General features: G+C 42.4%; 1 protein-coding gene across 1 annotated transcript in view; it reads right to left on the bottom strand.

The window, feature by feature from the left end:
* TOX3 (TOX high mobility group box family member 3) overlaps window positions 1–13,313 on the bottom strand; it is a 127,466-nt gene extending 114,153 nt beyond the window's left edge. Inside the window, exon 1 of the mRNA XM_004371590.2 lies at window positions 13,161–13,313. Within this exon, the coding sequence (XP_004371647.1) occupies window positions 13,161–13,247 (87 nt within the window). The 5' untranslated portion in view covers window positions 13,248–13,313. The remainder of the gene's footprint in view (window positions 1–13,160) is intronic.
* Window positions 13,314–13,321: the final 8 nt, after the last annotated feature.

Below are 13,321 nucleotides of genomic sequence, written 5' to 3'. Positions count from 1 at the left end.
AGCCCATCGCCACAGACTGTCCCATGGGACCATCCTCTGATGCACGCCTCTAATGGGAACCCCTGCCTGGAATTCCCTCTCCCATTCTCTCTTCTCCTCTAAACTCTCATTTTTCCTACTTGTCCTATTCCAAGCCTGATGGCCTCCATGAGCTCTTTCTTCCTGACTATGCCATCACTCAGTGAACTTCTCTCTATCTAATCTCCTGGAGCACTTTCACTTCCTCTTGGGGAGGCTGAGCTATGAGGATGTGGCTTGGAGCTGCTGTTGGGCATCTTACCATCACTTGACTGTAGCCTGACTAATCAAGAAGCAAACAGATGAAAGAAGAGCTAACAGAAGAAAGTCTTGATAATATCCTTCGAGACTCTGGATCCAGCTACGCCTGAAACAAACCTTACCCTGGTCTTTTTGAAAGAAGTCAACACAATCCCTTTTTCTACTGAAGTCAATTTGAAGACTTTTTTCCCACTTGCATCTAAAAGAATTTCACTAATATAACAGTTTTAACCACTTCTTTGTTAAATTTTTTTATTAAAATTTTTTTTAAATAAGCCGAACAGTAAGAGTTTCTCATTAAAGGGGTAGCATAAGGGAGCAGCAAAACACACCTATTGAACATTTTTTAAAGTGTTTGATATTTCTAGGTTTCACATATCTTTTTACAAGAAAATCAACTTCCAGCCAATCATATACATTTCATAAAAGTTTTCTAGTCAGGTCAGCATTTTGGACTTCTGCTTCCTATACCTACAAGATTCTTTTAAAAGAAAAGTATAGAACTTTTATTACCCTACTGTACATCAACATCCTTTGCTCATTACAAATCTGCTGTAGAAACTGCCAGAAAATCTCACAGTATGGTACAGTTACTTGTACTACATCCATTTAAAATATATTTTTAAAAAACTTACCACCACTACCATTTTTAATATAACATTTCTATATACAATTTAATCAATGTACAAAAGACTACATTAAACTTGCAACATTTGGAAAGAAGGGCCCAGCTTAAAATCTAGCTCCTCCACAAGTCTATATTGTCCAATTTTTTTTTTTTTACTGTACTTCGGGTGAAGGCTTACAGAACAAATAGTTTCTCATGAAACAGTAGTACACATATTGTTTTATGACATTGGTTAACAACCCCACAACATGTCAACCCTCTCCCTTCTCGACATTTTTTTTTGGTGAAAATACACATAGCCAAAGATACACCATTTCAAAAATTTCTACATGCACAGTTCAGTGACATTGACTACACTCTTCCAATTGTGCTGCTATTCTCACTTAAGATGAAGGCTTACAGAACAAAATAGTTTCTCATTTAACAGTTACTACACATGTTGCCCTATGACAATGGTTAACAATCTCACAACACATCAACAATATCCTTACTCAACCTTGGGTTCCCTATCACCAGCTTCCCTCTCCCCTTCTGCCTTCTGGCCCTTGTCCCTGGACTGCTGTACCTCATTAGTCCCATTTGGTTTTACGGGGCTGTCCACTCCCAGGCTGAACGGTGAACCTCGGAGATAACTTCACCACTGAGCTAAAAGGGTGTCTGGGGGCCATACTCTCGGGGTTTCTCCAGTCTCCTTTAGGCCAGTAAATCTGGTCTTTTTTTTGTGAGTTAGAATTATGTTCTACATCCTTCTCCAGTTCTGTCCAGAACCCTCTGTTGTGATCCTGTTCAGAGCAGTCAGTGGTGGTAGCCAGGCACCATCTGGCTGTACTGGACTCAGTCCGGTGGAGGCCTTGGTAGCTGTGGTCCATTAGTCCTTCGGACTAATCTTTTCCTTGTATCCTGTTCTCTTTATTCTCCCTTGCTCCCGAAGGGATAAGACCAATGGAGTATCTCAGATGGCCGCTCACAGGCTTTTAAGACCCCAGACACTACTCACCAAGGTAGAATGTAGAACATTGTCTTTATAAACTGTGTTATGCCAGTTGAGCTAGATGTTCCCCGAGACCACGGTCCCCACAGCCCTCTATATTGTCCAAACTTTCTTCAGAGTAAAATTAAACACTTCTTGATATTGGTCATTTTGCTTAACTTATGGATAACCAAACCCGTTGCTGTCGAGTCGATTCCGACTCGTAGCAACCTTACAGGGCAGAGTAGAACTGCCCCAGACGGTTTACCAAGAAACAACTAGTGGATTCGAACTGCCGACCTTTTGGTTAGCAGCCGAACGCTAAACCATTGTGCCACCAGTGCTCCATATATGGATGACCAAGATACTCAAATTATTCTCTTATAAAGAAAGCAAATTAAATTAAGATGAAAGATAGACTGTTAGTCAAACAAGAAGGGATATTGTCCAGTGTTTGGTGTGTCACACAAGTATGGAACATATTTAAGAGAAATGGCCTCCCTGAGAAAGGGATTAAGGATACAAACTTAGGAAACAAAACAAAATGATCTACTACAAAGGGAGAAGATAAAGCCTGTCAGCAGCTCATGCAGACCTTGAATAAATGCCTCTCTTCCTTATATTTCAAGGAGGGTTTTTTGGATAGAGTTGAATCCACCTTCAAAATATATTTGAATTTATAAACATGCATAGCAAAAATCCTGCCCTTTCTTACTAACCACATTGGAAAACAGATTCTCCGAGATACTTATGACATCATTAGCATCTGATAAACTCCAATTAGAAATGACATCTCTTACATAAAGATGAAAAAAAATCAAGAAATATTTTAATTAATAAATGGCTGACATGGTTTTATATTGTTGGTACAAGTTTTGCATCATTCCCATTTAATAACAAGCATTTAAAAATGTTTTATTTCTAGCATCTATGTGACTATATGCACATATATTCATACATATAATAAAGCGCACGGAGGGAACAGTTACGGATACTTCTTAGACATAGCCAAACACCTCACAGGATTGGATTTCTGGGTTTGAAGGATTAGGACCATAGTCTCGTGGAACATCTCAGTCAACTGGCATAATATAATTCATAAAGTTATGTTCTACATCCTAGTTTGGTGAGTAGTATATGGAGTCTTAAAAGTTTGCGAGCGGCCATCTAAGATACAACCATTGGTCTCTACTCGTCCAGAGCAAAAGAGAAAGAAGGAAACCAAAGACTCAAACAAGAAACTAGTCTACAGGACAAACAGTCTACATGAACCACAACCTCATCTACCCTGAGACCAGAAGAACTAGATGGTGCCCAGCTACGACTACCAACTATTCTAGTCAGGGCCACAGTAGATGGACCCTGATAGAATGAGATAAAAAAGTGGAACAAAACCTCAAACTCCTTAAAAGCAAAAACAGACCTACTGGACTGGTTGAGACTACGGGGCTCTCCAAGACTACTGCCCTGAGATACTCTTCAAACCTCAAACGGAAACTAACACCTGAGGTTACCTTGCAGCTAAATAACAACTTAGCTAAAAAAATAATGAATATCATCCTTAAGTACAGAACTCTTTAAAAAAATCACCTATATGAGAACAAATGGTCAACAATTACTTTAAAATAAAGATGACAATGTAAGGGGGTAGGGAAACTAGATTAATGGAAACGGAACAACCAGAACAGAAATAATGAGAATGTTCAAGCATTGTGAAGAAGGTAACCAATGTCAATGAACAACTTGTGTAAAAATTGTTGACTGGGAACCTAAACTGCTGTGTAAACTTTTCACCAAAAACACATTATTATTTTAAAAAACGTTTTTTTCCAAATACAGTCATGTGTCACTTAACATCCAAGATACATTCTGTGAAACAGGATGTTATGTGATTTGGATGCTGTGTGAACATCATATTATATACAAGCATTCCCCAGGCTACGAAGGTCCGATTTACGTACAATCCATAGTTATGAACCAACCCCCATACAGCCTATTATATTAAAAATTCGAGGTACATACAATGGTTCGTAATAACAAACGGGCACTACTTTGAAACACATCAAAACATTATTCTTATTGTTACTGTATTACTATGTTAAACATGTTTAAGTGTATCTGGAAGTGTTTCTTTAATTTTTTTTATGCATAGAAAGGTACGCTACATACTAAGACGAACATTTGGCTAACTGACGTGCAGTGCAATTGATTATTTTTGTGTGTGGCCCTTCTAGCTATGGTCTTGTAACTCCCACCTCGGTGACTGGGCAGGACTGTGTGATAGGGTAATTGTGGCCCACCAAGGGGATTGGTCAGTTTTGCCTTAAAAGAGAGTCAATTCCAGAGCAGAGAGAATCCTAGCACCACCAACGAAGAACAGCCAGGAGCCAGCACGTCCTTTGGACCTGAGATCCCTGCGCCGAGGAGCTCCTGGACCCAGGAGAGAGAGAGCGAGCTTGTAACCTTGAAGACGGTGAGAAATGGTAGCAAGAGAGACCCGGCAGCAGAGACGTGGCAGCAGGAGACAGAGCGATGGGCTTCCCAACCCAAAGAGAAAGCTCAGTGCCTTTGGGGAGAGTCCTAGGGCCAGGAAAAGGTGTGCCTGGGAGCACAGCTGGGAAGGGGCTGACCTGATGAAAGAACTGTATCCTGAGTGTTCCTGAGCCTGAACTGTAACCTGTTATTTCCCTTATAATAAACCCCCTAATTGTGAGTATGGTCTTTTGAGTTCTGTGTGGTCACTGCAACAAATTATAAAACTCAGCAAAGAAGTAGAGAGTGCTGTGTGAGGGACGGTTGGTGTCAGAATTAGTAAAGATGGCAGAGAAAGGAGGCTTGTCTGGCCTCCGCCTTATGGGGGTCAGCTTTGCACCGTTGATCTTGGTTCCCCTTCCCCTTTGTGGGGTTGGAGGAGGTCAGACACTGTCCCCACACCGTTCTTACAGATGTACTGTACCTAACTGTTCCAACTTACATACAAATTCAACTTAAACACAGACTTAGGAACGGAACTCATTCGTAATCCGGAGACTGCTGTATAACCTTATGGGACCACGAGTGTATAAGCGGTCAGACATTGCCCAAATGGATGTTATACGGTGCATGACTAATCACTGAAATAGAAAGGATATATCATCATGTGTGCGTGCACGCGTGTGCACACACACACTCTCTCTCTCCTTTTTTATACCACTGTTGTAATAGTACAGTAGGAGTGTCAAATTTTGAGTTCCACACATTACTTCTTAAGGTACTTCCTCACTAACTGGAAAGCTTAATTTGTAAACACCAAGCAACCCTCTAGACCAAGGATGTGTCCTTGCATTTCCTGTCTTCATACTCTGGGAGGAGTCCATCAGTCTACCACATGCAGAAAGACTGATTTCAGCCTCAACTTTCTCTTGAGTTCCAGTGTGCTGCTGTAGTGTCTACTGAACGTCTCTGGGGGAATATTCCACCAAACTATCCAAAATCAGCTTTATCTCTTCTTCAAAACCAGCTTCTGTTCTGACTCCTCTTTGCTTCTGCTCACCATTCTTCCAGATCCCAAGTTCAAATACTATGAGTCATCTTTGCCTCCTCCTTCTCCCTTCCCAAGTTACAGAGATGCTCTGTTGAGCACCCTCCTCCATTGAATCCATATTCCCATCACCCTGGTTCAAATCCTTCTCACCCTAATATCTCAACTGTGTAACGGCATCCTACCTGGTCTCACCATCTCCAGTCAGGTCCTATGCTAATCTAGTCAAAAGGTTAGACCAATCTTCACAAAGTTCAACTCCGACCAAACCAATACTGATCCATTCAAAATTCTTCAAATGCATTCAGTAGCAAACACTATTGGTTGTCTTCCCAACAACCTGCTTCCTTGTTAACAGAACACCAATTACGCTCACTTGACAACGTGCCCAGCCAGCCCCAGAGGACAAAATGTGATTGGTCTAAGCCAATCATGGGAAGTTCCTTCCTCTTTGCCAATGATTGGCATAGAATGGCCCTGTAACCCATTTCTGACCAATAAGACAAAAGAAGGAACTGTTTCTGGGAAAGCTTTTCCGTTTAGATAAGAGATATGCAGAAGGAAAAAGTGCTCTATTTCTACCACTCCCACCACCACCACTATCTTGCTTTCCGTTTCACATGCTATCATGTGAAGCTGTAATGCCCAGAGCTGCAGCAGCCAACTTGTGACAATGAGGAGACTGCTGGAACTCCAAGGATAGCAGAAGAAAAAGAAAATCGAAGAGGGCCCTTGAAGACAACTCTAAACCATCCAAAACAGCCTCAGACTGCCTATCTAAAGACTTCTTTGTAAGAAAACAAATGTCTTTATGGTTTATAACACTGTTTGTTAGGATTTATGTTACCTGCAGCCCAAAGCATTCTGATACACTTGTTGTTTTTAGGTGCTGTTGAGTCAGTTCCGACTCATAGCGACCCTATGTACAACAGAACAAAACACTGCCTGGTCCTGCGCCATCCTCACAATTGTTATGCTTGAGCTCATTGTTGCAGCCACTGTGTCAATTCATCTCGCTGAGGGTCTTCCTCTTTTTTGCTGACCCTCTACTTTACCAAGCATGATGTCCTTCTCCAGGGACTGATCCTTCCTTATAACATGTCCAAAGTACTTGAGACGAAGTCTTGCCATCCTTGCTTCCAAGGAGCATTCTGATAAATCCTTACCTAACTACTGAAAACCCTCTATGCCATATTACTCAGTGTGGTCTGCAGATACACAGCATTCTATCTCATGGGAGTTCCACCCTTGACCTAGGAATCAGAATCTCCAGAGGTAAGGTCCAGAAGTCTTTGTTTTAACAATTGTCTCCAGGTGATTCTTGTGCACCCTAAAGTTTGGAAAACACTGCTCTATAATATGATCACAAATTATGTTTTTTCATCTCATCTACTTCCTTACATACATGAGTTGCACTTGGTCTGTACGTCTCCAGTGACAGCAACCTCATTTTACTAAATCTGAGCATCATTTGTTGCTTGTCTAATGTCATCTCCTAAAGACTGCCCATACCTTCTTAATCAGAGTTATCAAACTCAGATGCTTCCCGAGACCAGAGAGGAAAACAGGGCACTAAGTATGAGACATTGGGAGTGGACAGGACCATGATGAACTGTGGATGGAGCACATGCCCATGTGAAGGGGCAACCAAATGATGCCATGCAAGGATCCAGGTCCAGTGCTGGCAAATTAATAACAATTTCTAAAGAAAACAGGAAATCCAGATTTATATGTGAAATGTTCTAATTTTTGGAAACAGATGGCTAACTGAATTTCTAAAAATACTGTGCAGAATTAAACAAGTCCTCAAGTTGAGTTCAGCATCCAGTTGACAGTCTGTCACCTAAAGGAGCGGGTTCTTGATATCATCTACACAATACTTTGAACGTTGTGGCCACTTAAGAGTCGCTGACGTCTTATAAAATGACTAAAATTAATTTTATTTGCTGTGTGCTAGTCCCTACTGATGGAGCCCTGGTGGTGCAACGGTTAAGTGTTTGGCTGCTAACCAAATGGTCGACAGTTTCAATCCACTAGCTGCTCCTTGGACACCCCATGGGGCAGTTCTACTCTGTACTATAGGGTCGCTATGAGTCGGAATCGACTCAAAGGCAACAGTTTTTTTTGTTTCTGTTTTTGTTTTTGGTTAGTCCCTACTGAGCACAGGCTTTTCACCAACCTTCCACTGCTAGGGGTGGTAAAATAGGGAGTTTGTGGGTATCTGATTAGTGTCAGCAGGACTGCTTTCTCCGTTAGTCACTACAGATCCAACACTTAGAGTTATAAGCTTCCCAGGGCCTACAAAAATGCTTAAAATATGAGAAAAAAGAATGAACTGGCCACACAACACACATGCACACACCTCTAAAATTAAAACTAATGGGTGCTTAAACATCTACAAAATGCAAACATGTCAACTAATCAACATCAACTCATTATATATAACAGTTATGGTATTATTATCATATATAAAAGTGTTAGATGTAGGTGTATTTTAATATTTGAAATGATGTGGAGGGCAGCCCAGATTAACAGTGCCTACAGCCTGCCAAGGTCCTAAAAAGGCCCCAAGTGCCAACCTGGAACCAACTATTTTGACTTAAGTCTTGTCTTCGATAGAGCAATCATACATTTCTTTACCCAGTTCTACTGCTCCTTGAGATGGGTCACTCCAAAGTAGGGCTCTCAGCCTGAAACAGATGTTTTCAAACATGGCTGCACGCTAGAATCACCTAGGGAGCTTTAGAAAACACGGATGTCTGTTTCCCATTCCCAAAGATTCTTAGTGAACCAGTCTAGGGTAAGGCCAAGACATGAGTATCTTTTACAAGCCCCCTACCCCTAACCAGGTTATTCTAATGCACACCAGGGCTGAGAACTGACTGTCCTAGAACCATTTTTAAGAACATTCTCTAAGATGATAATCTTTCCAATTATACCATCTTGTTAACTAGATTTTCTTTCTACTGCCAAGGTTTGGAACAAAGGATAATCATGGTATCATACAGTGATCTGACCATCTAGAACAAGGGTTAGCAAACTTCATCTGTAAAGGGGCAAATAAATATTTTAGGCTTTGTGGGCCGTATGGTCTTTGTCACAACTACTCAACTCTGTAGCTGAAGCATGAAAGCATCCATAAACAATACATAAGCAAGTGCATGGCTGTGTTCCAATAAAACTTTATTTATGGATACTAAAATTTTAATTTCATATAATTTTCAGACATAAGACATTATTCTTTTGTTTTTTTTTTTTCCTCCACCATTTAATGGTAAAAACCATCCTTAGCAAGCAGATTACACAAGAGCAAGCAGTGGGCCAGATGTGGTTTGCAGGCTGCATTTTCCTGACCCCTAATCTAGAACCCCTAATCTGTAGGGTCACATGAGTCAGAATCGACTTGACAGCAATGAGTTTGGGGTTTGGAATCTTGAACTATCTCCACTGATCTGAAACCACATAAAATGAATGACAGAATCCAAATGATCAGATTAGAACTGTATTTAAAATGGATGGACTCTACTTCCTCCAGTCAACTTAACTTATCCATGCATGAGTGAAACTGTGCAGAGTTGAGCATAAACCATAAATGACTTATGCAGATCCTCATCTGCATATCAATTTGTCTAAGACAAAAGTTGCAAAGAAGCACTGCACAAGCATGTTTTGAGGGTGTGACACTGAGTCTACTGATATCTTCATTTGCTGCTAACATTGAAAATTCAGGATATTTCACATAAAAATCCAGATTATCATTCCCTTGGAAAAAAAATTGCAAAATGCGGAGATACTGGGCTGAAATGTTGGCATGGCAACAATCTACTAGTGCAAACAAAGCTACCCCCTTTAAATGGGGCACATTCTCCACTTGACTACAAACCCTACCGTCATGTAGGCAAAACAGTTGTCCCTATAGACATTTGACTTTATGATCCTCCGTCTAAGGTCTTTACAAAAACTTTGTTTCTCTTTCACAATGTGGCTTCAGTGTCTTGTTTGAAGACTTGACGTAGAAGAATACAGAAGTCTCTCAATCTGCTCTCAAAATTCAACACCGCCATACTCCACAGCCTAGAAATGAAATCATTAGCTCTCTTGCTAGTGCAAGGGACCCATCTAAGAAGAGTTTCAGTCACATCTCCCTCTCTATATTTTCTCAATTTGAACCACAATCTGAAGAAGACAGACAAGTGAAGAATTGATTCAGTTCCTTTTACCCTTCAAGCTAGCCAAGGTAGAGTTCCAGTGAGGTGGAGCCAAAGCACAAACACCAAAATGTCTTAATTAAGCAGAGTGATCAGTAACAAGCATAACAATTACAAAGCAAGGTTTGGTACTGATGAGCTAAAATGGAATAAAAACCACACGGGACTTATCTACATAAGGGTAATTAGTCAATAGCCATATTCTTAAAGGGGGAGGAGGGAACCTAAGAATATGCAGAAAAAGCTAGTAACTGAAGTCTAGTACAAGTTCATTATTAACTCACTGTGTGATTTCATTTCACTACATCCAGTTAAACACAATATCTTATTTTGGGGCGGCAGACTTCTGACAACTCCATGCCAACCGATAGGTTTGCACATTATTTTCTTACTAGTGAAAAGACTAAGCCAGGGAAAGAACAATTCCAGGTATATGATTAGTGGTTCAGCAATTCACTTGAGTAACATACAACTTTTTTTTTTTTTAAATTCTATAGGTGTTAGTTTAATTTGATAGCCACATCAGAAAAAGAAATGTTCAAACAGATTTTCCACTTGAAATTAAAATGGAAATTAGTCCTTTGAAAATGGGGATGACTTGAAGATTAGACATCAGTGGCTGGTTCATGAATTATTAACTGATTTTAATGATCCTCACTATATTTTATTTGAAGTTATTCTGCTACTTGCAACAACTTTTGAACCCTCAAAACTCTTTCATCCATTCTCCATAGACAAGAGTACACTTTCATGGGCGCTGACATTTAAAAAGGAATCCATATTCTCCCAGAATGTAAAGATAATACACATGCATATAATTTATACAAAGGAGTGGTCATTTGTTAAAGAGAGAAATGAATGAAGCCCTGTTATTCACGGTTTGTAAATAAATTTAAAGATACGCGCTAACTTTTCACTTGTTAAGCCTGGAGCCGAGGGTTCTGTTTCTTCTAAGGTCTCCCAGATGGTTGTTAAAACAAGAAAGGGCACAAACATACTTTCTTTGAAATCCATCATTTCTCATCAAGAAAGATAATACACATCAATGAAAGTTAAGTCTGAAAAGATTTAATAACTCCAGGTATTTTCAAATAAAATAAATGCATGCCTTTGTACACTAGCTTTTACGTTTGCAGTGTAAACCTGTACTTAATCCACCACTTCAGATACACAAGTTAGCTGGGAAATAAAATGCTATAAACTTTTAATTAGCACTTGCTGTTTTATGCCCATAAAGTTAATACTTCCTCTTCTACTACATTCTGCCTATAAAGAAAAACTGGGGGAAATGAAATTGGGTTTTTCGCTGTTGAAATTAAGAACAGGAAAGTACATTATTGTGACTCAGTTTAAAGATTATTTAGTTTTTGCCTGCAAGGAAGTAAATGCAAACATTAAAATAACTTAAAATAAGCACAGATTTGCTTTCCACCAATATTAAGCACGGTGTCTAACTTTCATAAGCTGCTTACACACAGCACTTAGGACCACCAGATTGCTGCACTGCTAAGAAAGCAAGTTATTTCAGGCAAATAGCTGCATTAAGAGAATCTGACAGCAACCCAACCAGCAGGGCTCACTCCTGAAGTTGAACAACATCTCAATAAAAAATGTCGGTTTTCAAGCTTTATATACCCTCTGTGAAATACACGTTCTGATTCTAAATGGACTCAAAATAGCCTTTCTCCAAAAAGAAAAAGACACACACACAAAACACCCACAATTTCCTCTGGCCCCTTGAAGTATGCTTGGGATCGTATGAACAGAGATTTGCCACGCATTGCAGTGACTGGATTAGTACAATAGGTTTCTATTTTGGTGTCACTCGAGTGTCGCTGATCTTAAATCAGAAAAAGCAGTAGTTACCGTTAGGCAAGGTAATGGCTTCCAAAAATAAGAGCATGCCCAGATAGACAAGGCTTGTATGCACAGGCGAAGTTGCAAGGAGATAAATAACACCCCACTGGAACAATTAGGTGCATTCTCAGAAACACTACATACTTAATTAGGCTGCCTCAGTCCCTGACTGAGCATACATGAGGGACTTTTTAAAGCATTTAATAACATGAGTAAATCCAAAAGCAGAGGACACAAGCTAGACCTTAACTCTGGCTACAAAGATCCGCCTTTCCTTGCTTCTCTTTAAACGCTTAACGAATCACTCCTGCAATTCTGAGAGCTCCAAGCCTCGCCCACCACCACCACCAAAGGGGTAAAACACGCTGAAGAAAGTCCCTACGTTCTGTACAAGTTGGGAGGCCCCACAGTGCCAGACGCGGTGCTGGCGTTCGCGACACAGAGGTGAGCGCAAGAGAGACCCCAAAGGTCTTTTAGAAACTTCAGCACTGGAGTTGGGCACCGAGTATAAACAAATAGATGGGAACACGAGGCTCCATTGACACGGGGCACAGCAAACGGTTCCTCACTCCCGGTACAATTCCTCCTCTTCCTGTTATTTATTCATTAGTTTTGTATAGCACCCTTCTTTCAGCTGGCTCCTTATTTCCTCCTCTGTTATCCAAGCAATCATAAACAAACTACGATTTGAAAGAAAAGGGGGGAGGAGGGAGGAGCAGCGGGAAGGGGAAAGAAAACCACATTCAAAAGGCTCAGGCCAGCCAGAGCAAAGCTCTTTCTCGGAGTTAGCGCCCTCGGGGTGATGTTTTCGCCAAAGCTCAGCCCTGGGGACTTCGGGAAGGACAGAGAACGGGGGTCCGCACGGGCCTGGCACAGGGCTGCGGCTCCCACCTGACTCGCCGCTCCGAGGTGCGCCAGCTGACCTGCTGGGTTCCACCTTCGGCCACCTGAAACGCTCGGTCCTCGAAGTTGAGGGAGATGGCGGAGGTGGGGTGACTCGGGCGTGGTGGGCAGGTCTCCGACACTCTCCCCGAAATGCAAAACTTAACCCCCCCCCCCAAAAAAAAGAAGAAAGATGAGTAGAAGCCGCTGGCGCTAATCTGGGAGGGTCGGGCACCTTCTTTCCGTGGTCCAAAGCGCCCAAGCGATAGGGCAGCAAAGGCGACCTGCGGGGGTCCCACCGCTCCGTCCCCTCCTGGTCCAGGGCACGCTCAAAAGTTTGTTCCTTTCCTTCCCTAAGCGACCCTGGGCCCAGCTCTCGGGTGGGCGGGGGAGGTAGGATGGCTTGGGAGGCGAGCGAGGTCATCTGACCGCGAGATCAGGGACCCCTGCGTCGCCCCCCCCCCGCCCCCCACCTTAGGGGGCTGAGCTCGTGTTTACTAATAACAACAAAGAACACACACGAGTCCCCTCTTTCAGCTCTTTGCTTCTTTGGGGCATCAAAGGGGGGCTGGGGGCGGTAGGAGGAGTGGCGGAGGGGCAGAAGGGAGCGCCAGCAAAGGGACAAAAAAGGGGTGGGAAAGGGGGCAAAAAGGAAAGAAGGGGAGAGTTGGACTGAGACGAAGGCGCAGAGGGAAAGGAGTAGAAAGGGAGGCAAGAGGAGAAAGAAAAGTGCAGCATGAGGTGAGCTGGAGCGCGGGGAGCGCCGGGGATGGGGAGGTGGCCCCCGCCCGCCGCCCCCCGGCCCAGCCCGGTCACCTTGCTGTAGCCGTAGTACCCCAGGCACTGCGCGAAATCCAGGCCGGCGGGGTCCCCGGCCGCCGCGGGGTAGAACCTCACATCCATGCCGGAGCCGGGCCCGGGGGCCGGGGCTGGGGCTCGCCGGGACGGGTGTCCGCCTCCTCGCAGTCGCTAGATTC

This window comes from Trichechus manatus, unplaced genomic scaffold (assembly GCF_000243295.1).
Source record: "Trichechus manatus latirostris isolate Lorelei unplaced genomic scaffold, TriManLat1.0 scaffold00014, whole genome shotgun sequence".
Taxonomy (NCBI): Eukaryota; Metazoa; Chordata; class Mammalia; order Sirenia; family Trichechidae; genus Trichechus; species Trichechus manatus.
The sequence above is the reverse complement of the archived record's forward strand: the minus strand, read 5'-3'. Positions and strand labels throughout refer to the sequence as shown.